This window comes from Salvelinus fontinalis, chromosome 17 (assembly GCF_029448725.1).
Source record: "Salvelinus fontinalis isolate EN_2023a chromosome 17, ASM2944872v1, whole genome shotgun sequence".
NCBI classification, from domain to species: Eukaryota; Metazoa; Chordata; class Actinopteri; order Salmoniformes; family Salmonidae; genus Salvelinus; species Salvelinus fontinalis.
In genome coordinates, this window is record NC_074681.1 from 23,606,527 (window position 1) to 23,632,744 (window position 26,218).

A 26,218-nucleotide genomic window follows, 5' to 3' on the forward strand; every position below is an offset into this window, starting at 1 on the left:
CAAGTTTGCAGACGAGACTACAGTGGTAGGCTTGATTACCAACAACGATGAGACGGCCTACAGGGAGGAGGTGAGGATTTTGGTGTCAGGAAAATAACCTCACACTCAACGTCAACAAAACAAAGGAGATGATCGTGGACTTCAGGAAAGAGCAGAGTGAGCACCCCCCTATCCACATCGACGGAACGGTAGTGGAGAAGGTGGAAAGTTTTAAGCTCCTCGGCGTACACATCACGGACAAACTGAAATGGTCCACCCACACAGACAGCGTGATGAAGAAGGCGCAGCAGCGCCTCTTCAACCCCAGGAGGCTGAAGAAATTTGGCTTGTCACCAAAAACACTCACAAACCTTTACAGATGCACAATCGAGAGCATCCTGTCCGGCTGTATCACCGCCTGGTACGGCAACTGCTCTGCCCACAACTGCAAGGCTGTCCAGAGGGTAGTGAGGTCTGCACAACGCATCACCTGGGGCAAACTACCTGCCCTTCAGGACACCTACACCACCCGATGTCACAGGAAGGCCAAAAAAATCATCAAGGACAACAACCACCCGAGCCACTGCCTGTTCACCCCGTTATCATCCAGAAGGCGAGGTCAGTGCAGGTGCATCAAAGCTGGGACCGAGAGACTAAAAAACAGCTTATATCTCAAGGCCACCAGACTGTTAAACAGCCATCACTAACATTGAGTGGCTGCTGCCAACATACTGACTCAAATCTCTAGCCACTTTAATAATAAAAAATTTGATGTGATAAATGTATCACTAGTCACTTTAAACAATGCCACTTTATATAATGTTTACATACCCTACATTACTCATCTCATATGTATATACTGTACTCTATACCATCTACTGCATCTTGCCTATGCCGTTCGGCCATCGCTCATCCATATATTTATATGTACATTCATTCCTTTACACTTGTGTGTATAAGGTAGTTGTTGTGAAATTGTTAGATTACTTGTTAGATATTACTGCGCGGTCGGAACTAGAAGCACAAGCATTTCGCTACACTCGCATTAACATCTGCTAACCATGTGTATGTGACCATTTGATTTGATTTGATACTCCGCATATTTGAGACCCTAATGAGTATTTCCCACCCCACTTTATCTAAGACAAGTAGAAAAGTTCTCTCTACAGCCCAATATTCTTAACATATCAGGGTCAGCATTGTATTTTTGTATTATTGGTCTTAAAAATTGCACAATAAAAGTGGTCATTGATTTTTTTTTTAATGCAATTTCATTTGAATTGGTTATTGACCTTGCAATGTTTTGAAATGCGGGATTTTATTGTGAAGGTTCCTCATTACCGTATGAAAGTGACGTCATTGTTTGTGCTGCTGGCAGAATTCTAGTTCATATTCTAAACTGCCTGGTTTGAGTTCTACATATTTTTTAGCTGTTTAGTTCTATGTTTTAGTTTATTTCGCTTAATAGCAAATCACCATGTCGGTGGCGTTTGCACCTCATAGACAACGTGGAAAGGGTGATATAACACCCACTGGAATTCAAAAGGTAATTCATCTTTATCACGCACCACAACAGAATGGATGCGGATAGCACCCAGCTGCTACTAGCTAGATGGCTAACTAGCCTAGCCAGTGCACAGGTCGAGCTATAGGCAGCTAACGTTAGCTAAGTAAAGGGAAATAGATTGGTAACAATGTTGCTAGGGTAAAGCGCGGTCAATATGAACTTCGCGGGAGTGGGCAAATCTAAAAATAACGATTTTTTTTGTCGATTCGATGGACTAACATTAGATTTGTTTCTGATATGAATGGAGGCCTACTAGTATTTTGTTAGCTGGATTGTTAGCTTCTTTTGTTAGCTGGCACACAGAACAGCAACGTTAGCTGACACATGCTTTGTTACTAGGTAGAGAAAAATGCAAAGGCAGTTTGACCAGCTAGTTAGTTACAGTGTTGTCATTAACATCATATACTACTCTACTCTCAAATAAAATAATATGATTTTATGAGTAGTCTGGATTGGAACGACAGTTTGTCCTCTGGAGTTATACTGTCTATGGTTTAAAACGTTAATACAAGTAACATTTTTTCCATGTATGCATCACAATTCCCCAACCCTTTTTACATTGTATTTACTGTATTCTCTCAAATCATTTTTCACTTTAAAATGTATGCCAAACAAAAACCAATGATTTGTTAAATTAGACAAACCATACAACTATGCACAAAGACGAATTTTAACAATTACACATGACTAGTTTGCTAACAGACAGCACAAACCATCATTCTGTTACCAAACTTTGTATCTGCACTGTTCTTCAAGTAAATGGGTTTTTGTGAAGTTCAGTGTAAATTAAAAGTAGTCCTTGTGCATGTTGTATGGTTTGTTTAGCATATGAACACTAAGTTTTCTTCCTGTTTTGCTCTGTCATGTTTCAGTTACTGGATGAAAACAATCAGCTGATTCAATGTATAATGGACTTCCAGAGCAAAGGAAAGACAGCAGAATGTTCACAGTAAGTTATACTTTATGTACAACATTTCCATACCTGATGAGCTTTCAGGCTCCATACTATCATGTATCTGAGTTTTTGCAGTGTATTGATGGCTCCTCTCCCTGCCCTTTTAAACGTTAACATGTGTTTTTATCTGTTTTCTGTCAACAGGTACCAGCAGATGCTCCACAGAAATTTAGTTTACCTGGCCACAATAGCAGACTCCAATCAGAACATGCAGTCTCTGCTCCCTGCTGTGAGTATGGGTCCAGGGTGGAGAAGGGCAGTGATATTACAAGAAGGGGACAATTCATTGGTGCTGAATTGGATTCACTCTGACACATTTCATCAAGTTGTACAGACACTGTACAATTAGAAATACGGTGTTGTTCTTGGCTCCCGATAGTTCAAGGATTGTGTTCAGTGATTTTAAATCTCCAACTAAGCATAGGGCTTTTTTTTTTAAACAAATGTATTTTACCGTTATTTAACTAGGCAAGTTGGTTAAGAACAAATTCTTATTTTCAGTGACGGCCTAGCAACCAACAGTGGGTTAACTGCCTTGTTCAGGGGCAGAACAACAGATGTTTTACCTTGTCAGCTCAGGAATTCGATCTTGCAACCTTTCGGTTACTAGTCCAATGCTCTAACCACTAGGCTACCTGCTGCCCAAAACATGACTCTTTGATTAAGTGGTCTAGCAATACTCCCTCCATAACTATCATGTATTCTGTTATCATAATTTATAGATCCTGACTTGAAATAAGGGCATAGAAATGCAACAACAGAGCTAAGAAGAGCCAAGCCTCCTTATATGCATTACACTGCTAGTCAGGAACTTCACCAAATTCCACCAGTACAGGAAATGAAGCCAGTATAGGGGTTTCCCATCCTATTCCCAGTATATCTAACCCTGTCAAGCTCTGACGATAGATTGTGCGGTGCATGTGAGATTGAATGTAATAATATATGCCTCATATGCCACCAATGGAAGCTTGCCCTGTCTCCCCTGCTGTTGGTCAAAGGGGTGTATAATGTTCACCTAGATGCTCTGTACTTGATTTCAGAAGTGTGACTCCCCTACTCCCCCAGAGGTAAAGCTTGAAGTGAGTATGGGTGGAGAATTGGGGGTTAATTTATGATAGGGTGTCTTGGTTCACACAATGTTCATACTGTGCATTGGAGGCTATATGATTGATATTCAAACACAGGGTCTTTTGTTGTGAAACTTCATATGTGATACCTCTGAGATATACTGCTGGTGATAGGCTAATATTGATGGCCTTTACAATAGTATTGTACTGTGCCATGTAAAGGTATACTCTTGTGTTGATAGGTTTTGCTTTATTATATAGGCTTACTTGTTGCTGCAATCTGGTGCTGTGAAATAGATGATAGAATAACATGTCAAATCCAGAGATTATATAACATATTATATCCACAGAAAGGCCGGAGTCTTTAAATCCTGTACCTTCAATATAATTTGCTTTTATTTTGAACATGATCATTTCTGTTCTTACATTTAAGAACCCATGGTCATCCGTCCATCAGTCTTCCTCCCTCTCCCACCGCTTTTTCTCTCATACATGGCTGAGATATGTATCTTAACATGGCTGGTGTTGCCCTCTCTGTGTTGTCTGTCTGCAGCCTCCTACTCAGAACATGCCCATGGGCCCTGGTGGGATGAACCAGAGCGGAGCGCCGGGCCCCCAGCCCCCCCACGGACACAACATGCCCTCTGAGGGCATGGTCAGTGGCGGACCCCCAGCCCCACACATGCAGAGCCAGATGAACGGACAGATGCCTGGTAAGTGGCCTCCCGTCCTCCCTCTATCCCTGTCTCACTCACTAGGGTTGCCTAGCAACACCACAGAGCTGGAAGAGGAGGGGAGGGTGCTCTGTTAAATGATGTCACCCGTCTGAGCTCTGGTTGTCTTGGACTCCACTTCACTGTGGTTGTGTTTGTTTGTGTGTGGGGAGAATAGGGCTGTTTTATACTGTTCAATACAAATTTAAACCCCAAAAAATCTGCAAGGTTGCATGGTATGGGAAAAAAATGTAGACCTAGTTATTTGGTGTACTGTTTGAATCATTATTGACAGGTTAGGAACCGAAGTGTTGGTCAGTGTTTCCAGGGGACCCTAATAAGGTGTTACATTAGATGTTTTATTACCTGGGCTGCGGTCCAAACATAAAAGACACCCTCGCCTTATGCTCTTGGGGAAAGCCCCGTCGCCATTTTGGAGGGCGGTCCAAATGATAAGCCAAGCAAGGGAAGTTTGCAACGTAAGCCCCTCAGCCCTCGTTTTTAGTCGAGTGTACAATTATGTTCACTCCGGGGCCGGAAACTCCCCATAATTTAATTTGCAGCGATTGTACATCCACTAAGAAAAGTCAGCAAAAACTTAGAAACAACATCAATGGAGTCAACATACAAGTGTATGTTTTTGTTTGGTTATCTTTTGGAAATTGTAGAAATAAAACATTTTCCTCCTTCAGAAGTTCCAGCTAGGCAGGCTAATATTAGTTAGCTAATTAATTTGCTAGCTATCGTACAGTTGGCGTATATTAATAGTTATATATTTAATTTAAGTAGACATACACTCATAAATGACTAGCGCATGTAAAGCACCCACAAGCTACCAGTGGCTGAAAACACAATTTATTTTTATTTATTTCACCTTTATTTAACCAGGTAGGTCAGTTGAGAACAAGTTCTCATTTACAACTGCAACCTGGCCAAGATAAAGCAAAGCAGTGCGACACAAACAACAAAGAGTTACACATGGGATAAACAAACGTACAGTCAATAACACAATCATCGTGGGATGTACAAGTGACGAATTTCCGGCCAAGGGTGGTCCATTTTAAAAATCATTCCTTTCTATCTCGGCCTGCAAGTGTATACTCGTCAGACGTCATGATACATCATCAGAAGTGTCCACTTAATTTGAGGGCTGAGGGGATAGGGTGTTTTAAGTGTTTGAACCGCAGCCCTGATGTAGCAAGCTAGCTAACATATTCATGCTTTGCCTATTCCTCTGATTTAGAATATACCATTGCACAAACAACATGCTTATCTAGGCCTACACCAGCACTGGTACCAGGCTGTATTAGCTAGCTGACTCTTAGCTTGCTAAATGTACTAACTAGCGATTAGCATTAGCGGCTAATGCAAATTCTTTTAGCCACAACTTGCTAAGAAAAGACAAGTAGTAGTTTGCGGACGGTAAGATACACAAACCAATAGTGTAATTATAGAATATTTGTGCAAAGCAGCATCGCTGTCACCAACATCTTGTTGTATCTATCTAACCATGCAGAGTGAACAGCAAGAAAGTGCTTGTGACTCCATGGTTGAGCAATTGCTCTCTCGTTGAGTAACATGGGGCAGGGTTTGGTGTGGGAAGCGGTATACCGCCCAGCCCTAGGGGCTAGACTGTTAACATTTAGTCTACTTTGTTCTGCCGCAGGGTAGATTGACCAGTTATTACCAGTTGTCAAGGCTCTACAGCGCACATGCTTGTAAATATTAGAATAGGAAGAAAATACTTTCTCAGGAAAGATTTAATAATGTTTTAATTAAATAATTAAATCGTTGATCTCTATACTGTATGGTCTAATATCTTCCTAAAGGTTGAATGATCTGTCGTTCTTTTTTTCTCAGGGCCTAATCACATGCCTATGCAGGGCCCTGGGCCGGGTCCCAACCAGCCCCCCAACATGCCTGGCAGCGGCTCCATGAACATGCCCCCCAGCAGCCATGGCTCTATGGGCGGCTACAACCACGCTGTGCCCTCCTCTCAGAGCATGCCTGCCCAGGGCCAGATGAACATGACCCAAGGACCCATGGGTAACTACGGCCCCCGGCCCAACATGAACATGCAGCCTAACCAAGGTACAGGAAAGAGGAAAACAAACGTGTCCTTGATAGACCTTCTCTTTGACCCATACACATCTTTTAATGATGACATCCATCCATGGATGCTTTATTGTTGAGTTTTTTTCAAATTGGTTTCTGTAATGGCATACTGTGTGTGTTTGTGTTGTTCCCGCCCCAGGCCCCATGATGCACCAGCAGCCTCCCTCCCAGCAGTACAACATACCCCCTGGAGGTGGCGGGCAGCACTACCAGGGCCAGCAGAACCCCATGGGCATGATGGGCCAGGGGAACCATGTGATGGGGCAGAGGCCCATGCCCCCTTACAGACCCCCACAGCAAGGTACGCTCTGCTCTACAGAGTGGGCACTGGGACAAGGCGCTTGGTTTGACTTGACACAGGGCTGAAACCTCTTCTCCTGTCCGTAACCCCCTTTCCACTTCGTCTTTTAAGTGGAACTATCTTTCACTTACACTGTCGTTGCTTGTAGACACAGGTAGCCCCATTACCATAGAAGGAATACCCAGATGTCCTGAAGGTTGTTGTCAGCCCCAGACAACTGAACTATAGTTTGGGGACCAGGAGCTCTCTATCAAATAAGCGGCCCAAATTCCAACCTCACTCCCCTTTCCACACCGAAATTCCCCCCTCCCCCCCACTCCCGCCCCAACAACACCTTGAATCAACCTGTGTGTGTTGTGTGTGTGTATGTAGGACCCCCTCAGCAGTACCCAGGGCAGGAAGACTACTATGGGGACCAGTACAGTCACGCAGGACAGGGAGCCTCAGAAGGTAGGAGAACCAACCCTCCAACCAACCGCTCGTAGAAACAACCAAACCTCTCCGTCCGTCTAACGTTCACTTAGAGAAGCTGTATTGAGGCATGTAGAAGGACAGAGGATAGCGAGTACCAAAACAACATTGTATGACAGTGACACCATCCCTCAGCTGAAGGCAGTGAATTGCTCAGGACCACTTTACACCCGAAACGAATCATCAGTGGTTTATCTTGGTTCCACCGCAGTTATCTAGAACATTTGTGGAAATAGAGAATGGAAGATGTCAGTTGGACAGTCATGGTGCTCTGTAAGCCTGGCAAGAAGGAAGCTAATGTTTGGTTTGCCCGCCCACCATCCCACCGGTGATATGCGTCTTCGATAAACAAATAGCTAGTTATTCTGTTGAACCGTTTTCTTGTGGAGGTGTGGCTCCATGCGTACCGCGATTCAATCCAGGAAGTTGATCTTAGGTGGTGCTTTTAGCAGAAGCGGAGGTCCTACTTTAGCAGAAGCCCCCACACACGAGTTGACAGATGTTGCGTTGAAGACTCCTGGTGGAAAAGGAGACTAGTTGGACTGGGATTTTTCACCAGTGATTTCCCACCCCCCCATAGTGATTTTGCATCATAGCATCCCCATCATCAATTATTCTTAAATTAATAACTTTCTCTTGCATGTATCAATCACTTTTTACACCTTTCTGAGTTGTCTACATTCTACTCCCTTTCAAACTTTGACACAGTACTCTCCAGTCTCATAGCTAGGTTGTACTCTAATGGGAATTACAGGATTTAAATATTGTCTTGTAAAACTGTATATTCTCAAAAGAAAGTGAAACAAATATTCCAATGTTTACTTATCACTTTTGCAAAACCTATATTTATGAACATTGATACCCACACACACACAGAGACATTGCTTGAAGCAATATAAAATATGTACTGATATTTAACAATCTGTATATTTTTAATCCCCTGACTTTCCCCCTCATTGACTTATCACCTCAAACATGGACATGAAATAACATGTCTTCCTATCTCCTTGTGAAATAATGCTTTAGGTGGTTTACTACAGCCACCGTTCCCTGATCAAGGCTTTGATCCCTCAGAACAATACTACCAAGGAGGTATCTATGTAGCTTCACAGAAATGTACTCACAGGGGAAAAGGAAGAAGCTAAGCTAAAAACACACGACTTATGGAACTTTTGTGTTGCTTCTGCTTTTACGGAGACATTTCTGAGACTTCTTTCCAAATGTGACAAAGGCTATTGTGTTTTATAACTGCAGTAGCCTAAATGCTAGCTTTTTACAATTAATAACATAACTCAAGTACACTTTCTATACCGGTATTATTTCCTCTGTTAAGCCTTCCCTGGCCAGCTGAAGCTTTCTGAGTTTGTTCTAGTCTCTGTTTTCTGGCATCATGTCCCTCACCGCTATGCACGTGACTACTTTTAATCGTTGATGATTTCTCACTCACATATTTCATTTCTCATAAATGTTGTCGTTCCAGTTTTGTTTTATTAATGGCTCATAGCAGGTGTCAGGTAAGGATGCTAAAAAAAGAGTCACTATAACAACCATGTTGCATATAAAAACAAACAAAGATAAACTTAATGTTTCAATGGGCATGCTCACAGTGTTGGTTCTTTTCTCCTGTGGTTCTTGTCTTGTCTGCCAGAGCGAGACCCAGCAGCCAACCAACAGTCCCCCTATGAAAAAGATAATGGTTTGTTAACTTTGTTTGTTAACAGCCTAAATCAGTGTTTTCAAAAAACGTTCTGATCAGGATTAGGGTCAATATCCTGTTCAATTCAATCAATTCAGGAAGTGAAATGAAATTCCAATCATGGTGTTGGTTCTTTTCTCCTGTGGGTTATGTCTGCCAGAGCGAGACCCAGCAGCCAACCAACAGTCCCCCTATGAAAAAGATCATGGTTTGTTAACTTTGTTTAACAGCCAAAATCAGTGTTTTCAAACCAATTCTGATCAGGGTTGGGGTCAATATCTTGTTCAATTCAGGAAGTAAACTGAAATTCTAATCATGCTGGAAAAATTGGGAATTGAATTTCAGTTTACCTTCCGACTTTAAATGGACCCCAAGCCTGATTCTGGCCACTCTAAGCACTGATGTCTGCTGTGTTGTCGTCAAACCTGGTTCAGGTACTGTAATATCACAGATAACGTAATGTCGCTCTGTTGCCCCCGGTAGGTAATGCCCAGTATGGCCAGCAGCAGGAGGCCTACCAGCAAGGTCCTCCCCAGCAGCAGGGCTACCCCCCACAGCAGCAGTACCCCGGACAGCAGGGATACCCTGGACCGCAACAGGGCTACGGTGGGTGGAACCTAAGCAATATCACTGAATCTGTCTTTGTCTGTCTCAGTCTTTCTCTCACTCATCTTGTTCTCTCACTATTTATTTTCTCTCTTTCTTGTTCTTTCTTTCTATTTAAATTTTTCCATAGCCTATTACTTTGTACACTTTTTTTGATTTACTGAAATGGGAAATAAATAGATGTTGGTGTGTGCCATTACTCTGATGGCAGTCAGTCCACACTCATCCTGTAGGATTCACCATTTACTTTCCTTTTCATTATCTTGAAACATCAGTCCAAAATTCCAAATGGCACTCACCCAGAGCCTCACATGTTTACTGAACCACACCACTGTTTTGCTAATTGAAATGGTGCACTTTCAATGTTGCAGCAGTGTAATCAAGGCTACACATACTGGCACGTTGATCAGAAGCGGTAGCTGGCAGATATTGGCGCTGTGTTAGGTGTCCCTCTCGTACTATGGTGGGTCACTGTACAGGCCTAGTTACTGTGTGATAGAAAGTATCTGGCCTCTGAAAGCTAGAGATGGCGAGAGAGTGAAAGGAATAGGACACGCTTATGGGTAATAACCCTCGGCATTGTGGGTGTGGGAACCACAGCCCCCCTCTTTCGTTTTAAAAATCCTGTCAGCTCTCCTTTCTCTCTGAACCAGAGGCCTTTCTCTCATGTCAGAAATGAGCTGGTGGAGAGAGGCAGAGGCTATGAGTTGGGCTCCATCTGGCTCACATGCGCTCATGCTTGTTCGCTCTCGCAGGCGGGCCACACAAGGTTAAGCTTTGCGGTAGCGGCGTCTGCATTACGAGTACCTAATGACGTTTGACTTGGCCCAGTCAGTCAGTCATCGTATCACTGATCAGCTGTTAAAATGCCTGATATGGCGCTACGCGGCGGTAAGGTAGCTGCAGTGCAGTGGTAGTATACAGAGGCGGTCTGATGGAGTGATTTTTAATGAGTCTTCGCTTATCTAATGAGGGCCCACTGAATCTCCTTGATGTCTCCTTTCATTAGAAAACTTAACACCCTGCTCCAGCAAGTCAGACTCTCATTACACAGCAGAGTAGGCCAGTGATAATGTGGAGCCAAACTTCAGCAAATGGGCCAGGGCCCAACTAATACTACTACTACCCACCAGTCTCTTTCTGCCATGCCTCTGGCTGGCTGTCTGGTTGTCAGTGGATATGTCTATTGGGGAGCTAAAGGTTAATTGACACAATGGTTCAAGAACAAGACGTGGCATAATAGGCATCAAACAAAACAAAGTCAGTGAATCAAGCGCGCTGTTATGCTCCCAGGTTGACTGTGTGCTTTTTGTTATTGAACAGACCAGTCTTCTTAACTGGTCCTATATGGTGTGAGAACTGTAGCATCATGTTTCAGTCAGCATCCATAACCTTTTTCTCTGCTCTGTACCCCCTCCCCAGGTCCGTCCCAGGGAGCCCCAGGCCAGTACCCCCAGGGTTACCCCCAGGGTCAGGGGCAGCAGTACGGGGCCTACCGGGGCCCCCAGCCCGGCCCCCCTCAGGCCCAGCAGCAACGCCCATACCCAGGCTACGATCAGGTGAGTATGAGCCCATGAGTAGGCAGGCCTAACCTCTATCTGTATGTGACTCTTATTGTGTCCTTTTATATGTTGGCTAAAGATGGATAGAAGTTAAAAATGTAACGTGAAGTTTATCCAGGGTTCAGGGAGTGTCCATAAGCAAGAGACCTGGGTGGAGTGGGTGTCTTGTGCATGCTGACATTGTATGGGGAGTTTAAGACAAGTTGAATAATATTGGATAATACAGCAAGTCAGATCAGAGCAGTGCAATGCGAGGGCAATGTAGTGTCTCCTCCCTAAACGTAACTGACTTTTGAGATTGTTGAAGGGGAGGGGAGAGCTACGTGTTGCCCTGTATTTTCTGTGGTCCTTTGCGGGGGCCACAGCAACACTTTGATTCTTTATCTTTGAATATTCAGGGACACATGAGGAAATAAAGACCCAGGGATTTGAACCCCTGACTAGTTCTGTAAGAAGCAAAGGTAATGGTAAAATCTGGACGTGTGACCGTTCGCCTAGCCTTGATTTGCATTTGTCATGTTTCTCCTCCTGTCTTCTATTTAAACATCTGATTTCCACCTTTACCTCTTTTTGTAACCAGGGGTCGAATTCTATTCTTGAGGTCTTCAAGCATATTCTGTAGGGGAACTTAAAAATAAAATGTTGATGGTTTGGAATTGACTAAATCAATCAAAAGTATAACTCCTCATGCCTTGGGTTATTATTCATCCCTTTTCATGCAATATACTGCATTTAAATGTTTTTATGTGTAATTTAATTATGCACTGTGTAGAATAGTATATGATCAAAGTAAGTCAAATTTAAGCAAAATAAATCAATGTGTAACTAAACTTTTATTCCTAAAGAGCAGCCACTTTCGACCCCTGTTTAGAAATGCTCCTGCAAAATACAAAACGTGGGCCTCTTATCATGTGAAATGTGCAAGTCGGAGAGAAGCATTTTGCCTACTGCTACAGTATAACTGACATGAAATTACTTCCCTCCTGTTGAGCTTTTCTGTGGCCATGCTGCCACCTGCTGGTTAAATATAGCCAATGCAGCCACACAGGAATAGTCTGCATCTGTATCTGTAACAAAAGGTTGATAACTAGCTGCTACAGATGTGCTTGTTTGCATTCTGTTTAAATATGTAAATATTACCATTTCCCTAATAAATGCCTGTTTGTTCAGATGTTCGGATGAAAAGTAATTAAGATGTCCATTTACAGTACTCCCTTCCTCTCTCCACAGGGTCAATATGGAAATTACCAGCAATGAGAGATGGTCATGGCAGTCACTCAGTCAGTCACCAAGAGCCCTGCTCTGACCTCTAACCTCTGACCTCTGTACAACTGTTATCTGGACTTTTATAACGGCTGCAGCTCACAGAGACGCCCACACACACACACACACACACTTTGCCCTCTGTATCCCCTATGTCTGGGCCTTATGTAATGAGATGATTGTGTTCACTTCCATTTCTCCCATTCTGGTCTGAGTTAAGTCTCAAAGCAGCAATGCCTTAAAACCAAACAGAGCTGCCTTATCCAGAGCACTGCAGATTGCGAAAAGGGCAAGAAATTACACGTAAAATTCATTTTGTCTATATCACAGAGGACAGAAGTATACAGAACTGAACTTCACACTCTTGTATGGCAATGTTTCTCCATCTAATAGCCCCCTTTTCATAAGAAGCAATAATGCCAATGGGAAGTGAAGGGGTGGGACGAGGATGGAGTGAGGAGATTTTACACCAGAAGCAAAATTCTGTAAGGCTATGTTATATGTCAAGGTCAACATATGTGATGATGATGTGAACATGTATTTTATGATTTTTAGATGGAGCTAATTTTGTATAAGAATTTGGAGTACTGTTGAATATTGTTTCTTTTTTCCTCCTGAAGTATTATGTCTCTTGATGTAAATTGTGATTAACATTGTTTTCATCTGCTATTTTGCTTGTTCTTCTGTTATTTGTACCCCCTGATTTCCCTTTGCTTCTTCAATGACTTGTACATTGAATATGTGCTTGGGGTGAACAAATTGAATGCTTTGGTTTTATGAATGGATTGTACATAGAAAGCCCTCAAACAAACTGAGAACACCTATCTGTGTTGGAGCATCAGTGGTGAAACATTATTTCTTTGGGCAACAGAACATGACCTGTGAGTGGGGCTGTATTCTGACTTTGAGATCTACAGTATGTGTGTAACTAGGGTTGCAAAGCTACCGGTAATTTACCAAAGTTACTGGAATATTGTGTAATTTTAGTAATTAAGAGAATCTATTGTAACTTTGGTAATCTAGTAATCTATACTTGAATAACTTTTAAAAACTGAATTCGTATATAGTGTTCATTTATTATATATGACCATATTGTCCATGAGTTTTATATTAGATAGTAGTGCGGCAGGTAGCGCGTTGGGCTAGTAACCGAAAGGTTGCTGGTTTGAATACCTGAGACAAGGTGGAAAATCTGCTGACTTGCCCTTGAGCAAGGCACTTAACCCTAATTTCCATGTCAAACACCACATTTCTCTGGACTTATCTAGTGTATGTGACATTTTTTTATTTTACCATATTTTTCAAGAGAAAATAACCTAATTAATGGCAAAAAGCATCTAATCAACAATTACATTATTTTTTTCACTAATCTAATGATTTACTTTTTTCACAACTGCCACCAGTTTGATGCCCAAACATTAATAAAACATATTGACATAAAATAAATAAATGTTCGTATAAAGGAATTTTACGCTGAAACCCTCATATTAAACACCAATGAATGGTATTCATTTAGTTTATTTATATTTAGGATTGTTGAACAGCTTTGTCATATTTTTTTTACCTCTCCGGTATCGGTGTCCCTAGACCGGGACGGTTGTTGCTAACGTATGCTAATGTGACTAGAATGATGTAAGTAACACCCAACTTTCCAGGACATAGACATGTCTTATATGGGCAGAAAGCTTAAATTCTTGTTAATTTAACTGCGGTCCAATTTACAGTAGCTATTACAATGAAAAAAATACCATGCTATTATTTGGAGAGTGCACAACAACAAAACACTTATCATGGCAACTGGTTTGATACATTCACCTCTGAAGGTAAATCATGTACTTACATTTAGTAATCTTGCTCTGATTTGGCATCCTGAGTGTCCCAGAGATAAAATGTTGCATAGTTTTGATTTATAAAATACATTTTTATATTCAAATATCGGAACTGGGTTTTGTCTCCGGCCCTGCCCGGCCATCTAGATGTGTGAAGGTTAGTGTTTTTTTTCTGTAGGGAAGCTAATTATCAATCATGTATGACATTCCTGAATGTGTGTAAACTTTCATTTTTTATTACCATAGCATTTTTGTATGTTCTCTATAGTTATGTACTTGAAAATGTATCAATTGACCAATTCGGCACATTTGGGCAAACTCCTGGCAGACTTGATACAAAATATAGTGTACTAATATAATGCTTCACTGGATCAGTCTGAAACTTTGCGCACACACTGCTGCCAACTGGTGGCCAAAATCTAAATTACACCTAAACTCCTATCTGATTGTATGGCCTTTCTCTTGCATTTCAAAGACAATGGAACAATTATTATTTTCTGAAAATGCATTTTTTTGTTTGTTATCTTTTACCAGATCTAATGTGTTATTCTTCTACATTAATTTCACATTTCCACAAACTTCAAAGTGTTTCCTTTCAACTGGTATCAATAATATGCATATCCTTGCTTCAGGTCCTGAGCTACAGGCTGTTAGATTTGGGTATGTCATTTTAGGTGGACATTTATAAAAAATAAAAAAAATGGTCCGATCCTCATCTGATTAAAATATTTCAGATATTTTACATGTTGTTACCCACACAGAGGGCCAGAGATTATTAGACACTTGTCATAATCTGAATTACACAAATGGGCCACTAGATGTTTTCTGACAGATTTGTAAAAAAAAAAAATCCTTGGAAGATAAAAACAATTCTGGTAGTTTACAGGTCAACTTAGAATGTTTCAAGTAATACACCCTCCCTTTGCAAACCTAAACAAAGCACAAAGCATTCATAAAGTGTCTCAGATTAGGACAGCTGAATTGGGATCAGTTTTGCCTTTTAGATAATATGTAAGAATAAATAGATAGATCCTAGATCAGCACTCCTAGTCTGAGACTGTTTATTAATAGGGCCCCTGAATGCTTCCAGTACCCCCTGCTTCTCCTAAAAGTTGAATTTAGAAGCATGTATTTTATGGCCTTGGCGCTTCAGTGTACTCTGTTATATGTAGCTGGATAAGAGGTGAATTCAGTTGGGGGATATTCCCAAAATATGTCTAATGTGCATCGGACGCAGCTCTCTGGAGAATAGTGTCTGCTCGATACATTACGTTTTTATCTGCAACTTTCTGAACATTTTGCCCGTGCTGAATATTCCCATAAAGTGTCTGAGGGAGTGCATTGACTACAGACTGCTCGTTCAGACTTTCGTACATTCAGTATGTTCAGCCCCACATAAGCTTGTTTCAGACAGAATGAGTCTTCTTTACAATGTTGGAAGACATTTCTCCCCTGAATAAACTTTTACGTTTTTGTCATTTAAGAAAATGTAATGTTGTATGTTAACCACCAACAAAATAATATGAGTTATGGAGTATAATGTAAGTAACCACCAACAGAATAATATGAGTTATGGAGTATAACGTAAGTAACCACCAACAGAATAATATGAGTTATGGAGTATAACGTAAGTAACCACCAACAGAATAATATGAGTTATGGAGTATAACGTAAGTAACCACCAACAGAATAATATGAGTTATGGAGTATAACGTAAGTAACCACCAACAGAATAATATGAGTTATGGAGTATAACGTAAGTAACCACCAACAGAATAATATGAGTTATGGAGTATAACGTAAGTAACCACCAACAGAATAATATGAGTTATGTGGAGTATAACATAAGTGTTACGTTATACTCTAAACTGAGTGTCTTGTTGTAATGATTTGAGATACATTTCCTATGATGTCATGCAACATTTCACTCTTAGACAGACTGTGGTTGTGTTATTTTATGAAACCTTGGGCTTGATATACATTTGTACAATATGCATACATCATGCACATATTATAGAGAAGATAGAAGTATGGTGATTGGTTTCCAGTCAGCCTCAAAGATACTAACCTTGGTATGCTTTAGTACATACCTTGTAATTAATGTTTTGTTTTTCATTTACCCTGTAGCCAACATGATGTTACTGTAAGTGTCATTGTGATGTGAAACTGTACAGTATGTCACCGAAAAACTGCAACAATAAATTGCTTGAATTTTTTTAATATACTTGTGTTGGATTTTTATGCAATGGTCTTTCTTCAAATGTCTCTGTTCTTCAAATGCAACGGCATAGACAATGTTGTCTAAGTTTACTTTGTGATTTTCTTGTTTTGAATATCTGTTCATGTATTTACTGTACACTATTCGCTCAGTAAGTTCTCACCACACCCTGCATTCCAGATGTATCAGGAGAGGTCCCGGATACATTTGCACCAAAAATTACCTTCCCGCTCAGCTCCCCCTCCAGAGGGACTACCTGTCATGCACAGTAGGGGGGAGAGCTACAGATGGTGCACCAGATGTGTGTCCGGAACACATGACCAGACTGGACATGGTGTTAGAGGGCCACTGCCTGACCCTGCCTGGTGCTGATGTGTTTGTGTGTTAGAGAGGGTGTTTATAGATGTCAGACACTAAGAGAAAGACAGTAAAGCGAGAAATCTTAAATGTGTTTGTGCTCCTTTATAATGATCTGTGTGTGTGTGTGTGTGTGTGTGTGTGTGTGTGTGCGTGCGTGCGTGCGTGCGTGCGTGTGTGTGTGCGTGCGCGCATGTATATGTGCAGTGCTCAAGGTCTGGTGGCATCTCCCAGTCACCCCAGCACCATCCTGCTCCTCCACAGCTGGCCGGCCCACCCTTCCCAGCTGCCACTGGGGCTCCCCCTAGCCCCTCTACTTGGCAGACACACCGTTTTGGGCGCTCCCCCACCAGCCCTCCCTGGCAACTGCCACCCTCAGCTGCGCACTTGCAGACGGGAACGGGGTCGTACAAAGTCACTCCTCCTGTGACTGTCTGGTGCCACGGGGGACAGAGAGATGATGAGGGGATGGGGTGGGAGGAATACTTTCCTTATACCCGTCATATACCGTCGGATCTCTTTTGGGCACTTTATCAATTCAGCAAGATGGACACATCACAGTCAAATTTTCGAGCACAATAGGATAGTGGAGGAAAGTAACCCCTCAAAGTGTTTTTGATGAGTAGGCTAAATACTGTTTAGTATGAGCCTGCTAAGCTTTATGTAACGGTGAATTGTTGGAAGTTTTTATTTACAGTATGGCAAGAGTGACTGTTACATGTAGCAGTAATGGGCCTTGTTTTTGGCATGAAGTTAAGGTATCATTTTCCGTATCATACAACATACAACTCATACAATATTTCATGTAATAATCTAATCAGTGTTAATTCAATACCTTTTGATCCATGGAAAATAAGGAAAGAGATATAGAAGTCTCGACGGGTGGCAAGGCAAACATTAAGGTGACAGTATATTTTCAGAGGATCATAATCTTGTTCAATATTTTGATAATTATAATTCAAGGCACCTTTCAGGCGAAGCTTGTAACCACTGAGGGCAAAATGACATTGTCATCATATAGCTAGCAGGCAAGATGTGATCTCTCTCTCTCTCTCTCTCTCTCTCTCTCTCTCTCTCTCTCTCTCTCTCTCTCTCTCTCTCTCTCTCTCTCTCTCTCTCTCTCTCTCTCTCTCTCTCTCTCTCTCAATGTGACAGAAAGTCTATGGGGAGGAATAAGAGGTAGTTATGGGGGAAATGCACCAGCCTCCACAGTTTAATTGGAGATGTGTCACACTAAATAAATGGTGCAAAAACAAGCGCTGACTGGAGGCTTGACAGAGGGGCCCTCGGGAGGCAGCCTGCTTTATTGGGCCGGAGCTCTGCACCGCTTCAGGGTGAGATGAGGCTAGGTTCTTCTCGGCTAAGGTACCCTACTCTCCATAGAGTCCACCCACCAAACAACCACCAGCAGCCATCACAAATCAACCTGCAGGATGATGAAAGATAAAACATTGTTATGATTGTTGACTGTTGAACTTGGGATATTAGATGTTGGGGAACTTGGTGACCTGGAAGCACATCAATTGATTCTTCTGACCTACAATCAGGAGGAGATTGTATTCCTGATCTGCCATACATTTAAATCCCTACATGCCATCACAAAATCCATAAACATAACAGTTTCTCCACAAACAGTTTCTATCTATCAGTCTAGCTCCTCAAAACCGTCTACATCAATCTATCTTTAGAAAAAACAGCCAATCCAATCTGCCTGTCCAGTTCGTACATGACCTGGAGCACCTCAGGAGAATGTGTATTCCAATATTTTATCAGTATTAATATCTGTTGTCCTCTGCAACTTGGCCTTGTTGAGTGTACGTGTGTGTGTGTGTGTGTGTGTGTGTGTGTGTGTGTGTGTGTGTGTGTGTGTGTGTGTGTGTGTGTGTGTGTGTGTGTGTGTGTGTGTGTGTGTGTGTGTGTGTGTGTGTGTGTGTGTGTGTGTGTGTGTGTGTGTGTGTGTGTGTGTGTGTGTGTGTGTGTGTGTGTGTGTGTGAGCGAATATTGAGTTGTGATTTACCTCTATAGTTTAGATAATTGGACATGACAACATTCTCTCTGGTCTCTCGGGGGAACAGAAGAGGATTTAGACTATTACGGTCTGTGTTATAAATATGGCATACATACAGCCCACAACAAAGGCCATCATCTGTATATGCATTCTGTATGAACAGATATATTACAATGATATATTTGTCACATTTTCTGGGAAGCATGTAAGGGTGTTTTTCAGGTGATCAGTTGGCATCGTTTAATGATGTTCACCAGTAAATCAACTGTGTGTTCGTGACTTGAGGTAGAGTTAGTGGCCATCTAATGATTTCTATGCATGTGATGTGCAGCTCTTTGCTTCGTTAAAACCAACCACACCATGTTTGTTGCAGTTTAGCCATCAACTCAAATGAACAGTGTGCTGTTTTTGTTTGTGTTCCAGCCTGATAAAAGTTGTGTCTCTGGGAGAAATAGTAGGTATGTTGATATCAGTATTCCCACAGCCTGCATAATTGCAGTAATTTGCTTTCCCTTTGGGTAATCTGTAAACATGGCTGTTTTGATGTTTTTGGCATCCTCCATTGGCTGGGCTCTCTCCTCCTCCGGCGGAGTCCTCATCTCAGCCCAGGGTGACACAAATAGATCCTTCCCCAAAAGGTGCACGTACTTTCATTGTGGTGCGATCAATACGGCCCAGTCCTCACTGGGACACACTGGGGTGCTGGCGGTATTAAAACTGCCCTGTGAGCTGCCTCTCGCCACGCGGGCATTTTAGGGAAATAAAACCATTGATCCTCCAGGGCCTCTGGCTGAGCATTAACCTGGGTAATAAATTAGAACATGCTCATCTGAACACATCTGCTTGTAATGTTCCCAAAAAGGCTGGCCTGGGGAGAAAGAATGGAGTTTGAGAAGGGTAGAGGGTGCCTGCTGGTTGGGAAGAAGAGTAGTGCCCTACTTGACGCCCCCGTCGAGGCGGGAGGGACAGGCAGAGGCAGGGAGAGGCGTCTGGATGCCCAGGACTTCCATTAGAGGGCGAGGTTGGTGGCATGGGTCGATGTGGCCAGGTCTGGTCGGGGGTACGCCATCTCGACACAGTGTTTTTCAGCTCCCTGTGATGAGAAGAAAGAGGGGCTGTTGACCCACTGACATCCTGTGCTCCTGAGAGGGGGGAGGAGGGAGGTGGGAGGTGGAAAGGGGATGAGGAGGATAAAGAACGCGGTGTCCATGGCTGGGCTGGGCCCTGTAGAATTAAAGCACCTCTATACGTTGGATGTTGTTTATCGTTTTTCACCGTAGTGTCGCTTTGAAATGCCATTAAATACGTTGTTCTCGTCATACAGGGATGAATAGAATTGTTAAGGGAGCTCCCTTATGAAGACCACCTGGAATGATGTCAAGAAAGCCGTTGAAGACCTTTTCTCCACTAAAATGAAGAAGTGAAATAAGTCTTCATACAGTGAGGTTCTTGGTGTATGACTTCTTTACTGGTGTACACTATGCCCTGGAAGGTTCCCTGTGACTTTTGAACTAGAGGAGATCCAACTTTTAAAACCATGGAAATGCACACACTTGTATGCACCATTGCAAACACTCATGTGTCTATGGAAGTTCTTGAGTTGGGAAACCTATAGTCATGCAGAGGATAAGTAGTAGGTAAAACCGGAAGCTGTCATCTCCATTTTCAGTTAAGATTCTTCTTTGTCTGCAAAATACATGATCGGCATGTATCTCCATGAAAAGCATGAATAAACAAGATGAGACAATATGTGATAGAGATCCCAAGCTAAACCACTCCCTGGGATAAGCCTATTATTATACAACAAATCAGTCATTATATTTGACTGTGAGATCAGAGCCTAGTAAAACACACACACACACACACACACACACACACACACACACACACACACACACACACACACACACACACACACACACACACACACACACACACACACACACACACACACACACACATACACATACACACACACACACACACACACACACACACACACACACACACACACACACACACACACACACACACACACGCACGCACACACACACACATACACACACACACACACACACACACACACACACACACACAGAGAACTGTCTCAAGAATGTTGAGTATAAGAAATGAGAAGATTTTGTATAATCTATAAGGCAAAATTATTGTCATCATCTCCACACCAGACACCACCAATGGTATAACTACTAATACAGCAGGAGACCGAGACTCACTCAATCTCTCTCTCTCTCTCTCTCTCTCTCTCTCTCTCTCTCTCTCTCTCTCTCTCTCTCTCTCTCTCTCTCTCTCTCTCTCTCTCTCTCTCTCTCTCTCTCTCTCTCTCACACACCTACTGTAGCAGTGGGAAGCTAGGAAGTTCTCTGCCCCAGTTTACGATGTCCTTGAGAGTTGTGCCTTCGCGCCGGGGCTGGTGGGGTCCCGCGGTGCACAATGTGTGCTTCGTGTCCAGACTCCCGCTGTACTCCGCCGCCCCTGCGTGGCTCTGGAGAGACGCCAAGCTCCAAAGGGTTGTCCGTGCAAGCGGGGGAGCGTGCTACTGGAGAAACAGCTCGTCTCCTCCACACATCCTCCTATCTATCTCTTGATCTACCATCCCCCTTTTCAAAACAACACCACAAAATATAAATCACTGCGTTGTGTGGCACACCTAGAATAGAATGCTTAGAAAAAAGTATGAATGAGTAACTAGATAGTAATAAACTGTTTACTGATCTGTAAAAAATGAATAAGTAGCTCCCTTTGTCCAAATGGTTATTTTTGCAAAGTGTCAAACCACAGGATAGAATGAAGGCCTACAGTATCCTATGTTGTGCAAGTCAAAAGGCTGCAACAAAAGCATTTGTCAAATTAAACTTTCACCTAGCCCATGAATCTTTTGTGTCTGTCATGGATCGCCTTAAGTCAGTCATCAAATTAACAACATAAGAGCAAAAATCGAACTTCCGGAGACCACTCTCAGTTGTAGGCCACTACTCCATGTTAAACAAAATCTCTTTATATTTTATTCAGGACATGTGATTTGTGTGTAGTAATTACTATGGATATTGGCCAAGAGCAAAAGATAAAGATCCATTTTCTAATATTTTGTCCTTGGATTTTGTACCACGGGAATTCTCTTCCCTTTTTTTCATCCTTTCTTTTTCCCTGGCTTTGGCATGGGGAATTGGTGGGATGAGAGAGGCTATTCCCTAAATAGCCCATGGCAAGAGGTAGTCTGATTAGCATGCTGCCTGCTCTCTGGCAGCAGTCCTCTAGGCCACAAGCGCTATCACTTAGGCTACGTGCTGTTTGTATTTGTAGTTGATAGTGTGTGCTGTTATAATTGGAATGAGCTCGGGAACCTCGTTTGCTTTTGATCTGCTGCCAGCCACTTGGCGTGCTACTGGGCCACAGCTCTCACCTCAACACTCCCATAGGATTATGGAAACGGCAGCGCTTATGTTCTAAAAAGCTGCCTGACAGCATCTCATTCAAGGTCGAACAATAGTGTAGGGAATGATAGACCAAAAACAAATAAAATAATGGGGAGATAATCGAATGATGTCTGGCTCGTTGTACATTTTCTCATCTGCCATGCAATGTTCAGTTCAGGCTTCTTCTTGCTTAGATCTTTCTTCCATAGAGGACTGTCTCAGGGGAATTATGGGAGTTTGACGCACCCCTTTCTGCCAAATGTCAGTGGAGCCAATGAAAAATAAGTTATCTTAAATTCCTAAGCTCAATATTTAATCATACTCCTGGTTGGGTTACTTTTTCTGTTTGATTAGGTGAAGGAATTGGGCTGGCATCCTCTCAGAAAGAGAAAGAGAGGTTTTAAATAGTAGTGAAAATATTTGACAAAAGCTTCTTCATTACTCTCCTTGATATTGGGGTTGAAATAAATGTAAATTGTCTCCCAAACAACAGTATCAACGTTAGGAATGGTTACGTAACCTATTTATTCCGCTATACAGATTCTAGGATCCCAGGCCACTCTAATACAGACACCAGAGAGTCAGAGGTAAGTACAAAATGATAGAATAAATACAAAAACACACTGTTCACCCCGTGACAGAACCAAAGTTGTTGAATTACGAGTAGTCATAGTAGGTTAGTTGTAGTCGTAGTAGTAGTTATAGTAGTCTAGAAGTAGTTGTAGTAGTAAAATTACTAATGACAGTTACATTATCATACTCTCTCATTCCATCATCAACTCTCAAATGTGAATACCGGCTCTCTTAATGATTGTGGCCTAATATGACTGTAAATGACTGGTCCATCCTATCCCATCTTATTCACAGAGGACCACAGAACAGATTCACCTGAGACTAACCCTGATGAGCTCGTTCCACCAGGGCTTTACCGCTGGTTAAGTACAAACACCTGCTAAAATATTGGCAATTAGGACATAATTAGCTGCTAATGTATTTGTAATTCCAAAGTGAGCCATAGATTTGTTTTTTTTTGCGGACACTCCCTTTTTTTAATGTTCTCAGTTGTTATTGTCTTCCTCAGGTATTTGTATCCCGAGAACATTGACTAAGTGCCCTAGTTCATCATATGCAAATGTATTATTAATTACACATGCATTATGCCAGTATTCAAAAGACATCAAAGGGCCTGTGAGTCTTCAGATGCCCTCGGTAACAGGGCTCAGGTTACAAATGCCTGCGTTTGCACTTTCCCAGAAAGACGCCTTTTCAGGCAGAATAAATGCATGCTCAATTAAAAATTTGAACAGGAACCTCTCTCTTTGCCTCTAAATATTTAAGAAGCATCTCCAGTGGTCTGAGGATGTTTGCGTTTTGGATATCATTCGAGCCATCACACAATGTCACTAGAGCTAAACATCTCTTATATTCCTACTGTATGACACTGCTTTTCCCCTGTCATTTCTATAGTGTACTATATTTCAGCTTTACATGCAGACATTATAGTGCTATATGACAGTCTGGTCTGTCATCTCTCCCTGGTGACTTGCATGTTAATGACCTATAGAGTAAGTGCCAGACAATGATTTATATAACCCATAATGCATTACATTGATTAGCAATAGTACTGTACCGGTATAAAAAAAACACAACAACACACTCCACCATCATAATATACCTAATCCTGTATCCTGCGGCAACATATTTCAGCCATGTATCTAGGATAACACTTCATCATACTGTATATCCAACGAGATGTTGAAGAAGGAGATGTGTAATGTGTGCAATCATTTTAACCCTGGGAAGTCCTGAGTTATCAGTCTCTGGTGGCCTGGTCTGACTCTGTGCTGCTAGCATAATTAGCACAAGCTAATGCTTTGATGATAAACTGGGAAATGGAGACTGGAGAGTTGGTTTCCTTCCCTGCCTCCCTGCCTGCCTACCTACCTGATTTTACATCTTGTTTATTGATCTAATTAAACATGATTTAGCTTTTAATTAAGTCTTAATGGAGGGTATTGGGGGAATAAAAGGCATACAAAGATGGCCACATGAAGATCCAGTGTTAAAGATCAAATGAAATGTTAGTGCTTCAGCTCTGGCCACATCAGTTACGGTGTTACTGTATGTTCTGCATTGATACAGATACTGTACAGTATTCCACAGCACAGAAACAAACCACACACAATATATCTCAAGGCTAAAGCCACCAGGTGGGGCTCATACTTTCAATAGAAAGACCCATACAATAGGGTTGTGGGGCACAATATTACTGTGGTTGTGCTGCTGGGGCTGTGTGTCCTATCCAAAATGCTTTAGTTTGTCGTTCTTCTACGGTCGTTTTGTGTATCAAACACAGATCAATCATTCCCCATTAGTAGACCAAAGTGTTTCAAGTTTGTCCTCATTACTAAAACGGTAAGCTCTCCCCCTGAGGTAAACAATAGAGACGGATCTACCTTAGGAACTGCTCTATTTATCTTTCTGTTCTAACTCTGTTCTAACTCTCTGCCACAAAGATTTATTCTGTGTTGCTGTCAATCCATCTCTAATGGGCAATTGCATATTTTTTAGTGTGTGTGTCTGTGCGTGTGCGTGCGTGCGTGCGTGTGTGTGTGCGTGCGTGCGTGCATGCATGCCTGCGTGCCTGTGAATATAAAATAATCAAACACACACACACAGGGAGAGACTCCTAGAGGTTGCCGGAGACAGTCAGACTCAGAGACCCAGTCATCTCAGATTCCGGAGAACTAGGAGTCTCTCCCCAGCCAGGAAACCCGTGATACAAGTCAGTATTCGACGTATATCCATGCATGTCTGAGGACGTCGGGAGATGACGTGGAAATTGTCCACTGGGGCAACAGTGAGCACCATTACCTTCAAGTAGGTTTCGGTTTGCTAAGTTATTGTGGACAGGGATGGTGGATGGGCATAAGCATCTGATTCTGCATGTTGCATGTTCAAATCCAGTGATAGAAAGTTGTCTTTGAGATTTTGTTTAAGCCTATCACAAACCTTAACCCTTACCTTAACCATTCAGAGTTAATGCCTAACCTTAAGATTTTGGAATAAATGCCTAAACGTAATCCTAACCTTAAAAATGCAGAGGTAATACCTTAACTTAACCTTAAACACTTTTAAATTTGACGTTTGCAACAACTTCAAAATGTTACATTTGAGAAAGATGGATGATTCTAATTCTGATGTGAGACTGTGAGAGCTAGTTGCTCTCTCTGTATGTGGGAGACACACACACACACACACACACACACACACACACACACACACACACACACACACACACACACACACACACACACACACACACACACACACACACACACACACACACACAAACACACAGAGAATCCTAGAAGTCGCCGGAATCAGAGACCCAGTCATCTCAGAGGTGTGTTGCGTCGCGAGATAGCTGAGATGTCATGTCATAAAAAGAACTAATGATGCTGAGATCCATGCTGGGTATGAGGTTAATCTCCCCACTCCTCTAAAAGTCATAAAGATCAACATCTCAAACACAGATGGTCTCATAATGTCCCCTGAGAACTTGTGTTCAGTCATCATACCTTTAGCAAATACTGGCCCAGTTTTTTTTTATGATCGATTAGCCTTTTAAAATGATCAACTTGGATTAGCTAACACCATGTGCCATTGGAACACAGGAGTGATGGTTGCTGATAATGGGCCTCTGTACGCCTATGTAGATATTCCATGAAAAAATCAGCTGTTTCCAGCTACAATAGTCATTTATAACATTAACAATGTCTGCAGTGTATTTCTGATAAATTTGATGTTATTTTAATGGACAAACAAATGTGTTTTTCTTTCAAAAACAAGGACATTTCTCAGTGACACCAAACTTTTGAACAGTAGTGTACATGTATTTACATTTAAATACACCTTAGCCAAATACATTTAAACTCAGTTCTTCACAATTCCTGACATTTAATCCTAGTAACAATTCCCTGTCTTATGTCAGTTAGGATCACCACTTGATTTTAAGAATGTGAAATGTCATAATAATAGTAGAGAGAATGATTTATTTCAGCTTTTATTTCTTTC

General features: G+C 42.0%; 1 protein-coding gene across 13 annotated transcripts; it reads left to right on the plus strand.

Moving 5' to 3' along the window:
* The first annotated feature begins 1,342 nt into the window (after positions 1 to 1,342).
* ss18 (SS18 subunit of BAF chromatin remodeling complex) lies at positions 1,343 to 16,344 on the plus strand. Of its 13 annotated transcripts, XM_055866705.1 has the most exons (15): positions 1,343 to 1,525; positions 2,419 to 2,495; positions 2,646 to 2,730; positions 3,542 to 3,580; positions 4,122 to 4,281; positions 6,142 to 6,372; positions 6,536 to 6,697; positions 7,070 to 7,147; positions 8,195 to 8,260; positions 8,817 to 8,864; positions 9,025 to 9,072; positions 9,348 to 9,470; positions 10,893 to 11,029; positions 11,431 to 11,493; positions 12,263 to 16,344. In XM_055866705.1, exons 1-14 carry the CDS (start codon positions 1,457 to 1,459, stop codon positions 11,446 to 11,448), a joined length of 1,341 nt encoding a protein of 446 aa, XP_055722680.1. In that variant the 5' UTR covers positions 1,343 to 1,456; the 3' UTR covers positions 11,449 to 11,493; positions 12,263 to 16,344. The 13 variants fall into 13 exon arrangements, with proteins under 13 accessions (XP_055722680.1, XP_055722678.1, XP_055722679.1 ...); XM_055866703.1 differs by lacking the exon at positions 11,431 to 11,493; XM_055866704.1 differs by lacking the exon at positions 11,431 to 11,493 and having other exon boundaries at positions 3,545 to 3,580.
* Positions 16,345 to 26,218: the final 9,874 nt, after the last annotated feature.

Coding starts and splice junctions, on each gene's coding strand:
- ss18 (XM_055866703.1), top strand. CDS start 1,457: ATGTCGGTGGCGTTTGCACCTCATAGACAACGTGGAAAGGGTGATATA. Junction 8,865..9,024: donor CCCCTATGAAAAAGATAATG/GTTTGTTAACTT, acceptor TATGTCTGCCAG/AGCGAGACCCAGCAGCCAAC. Junction 9,073..9,347: donor CCCCTATGAAAAAGATCATG/GTTTGTTAACTT, acceptor TGCCCCCGGTAG/GTAATGCCCAGTATGGCCAG.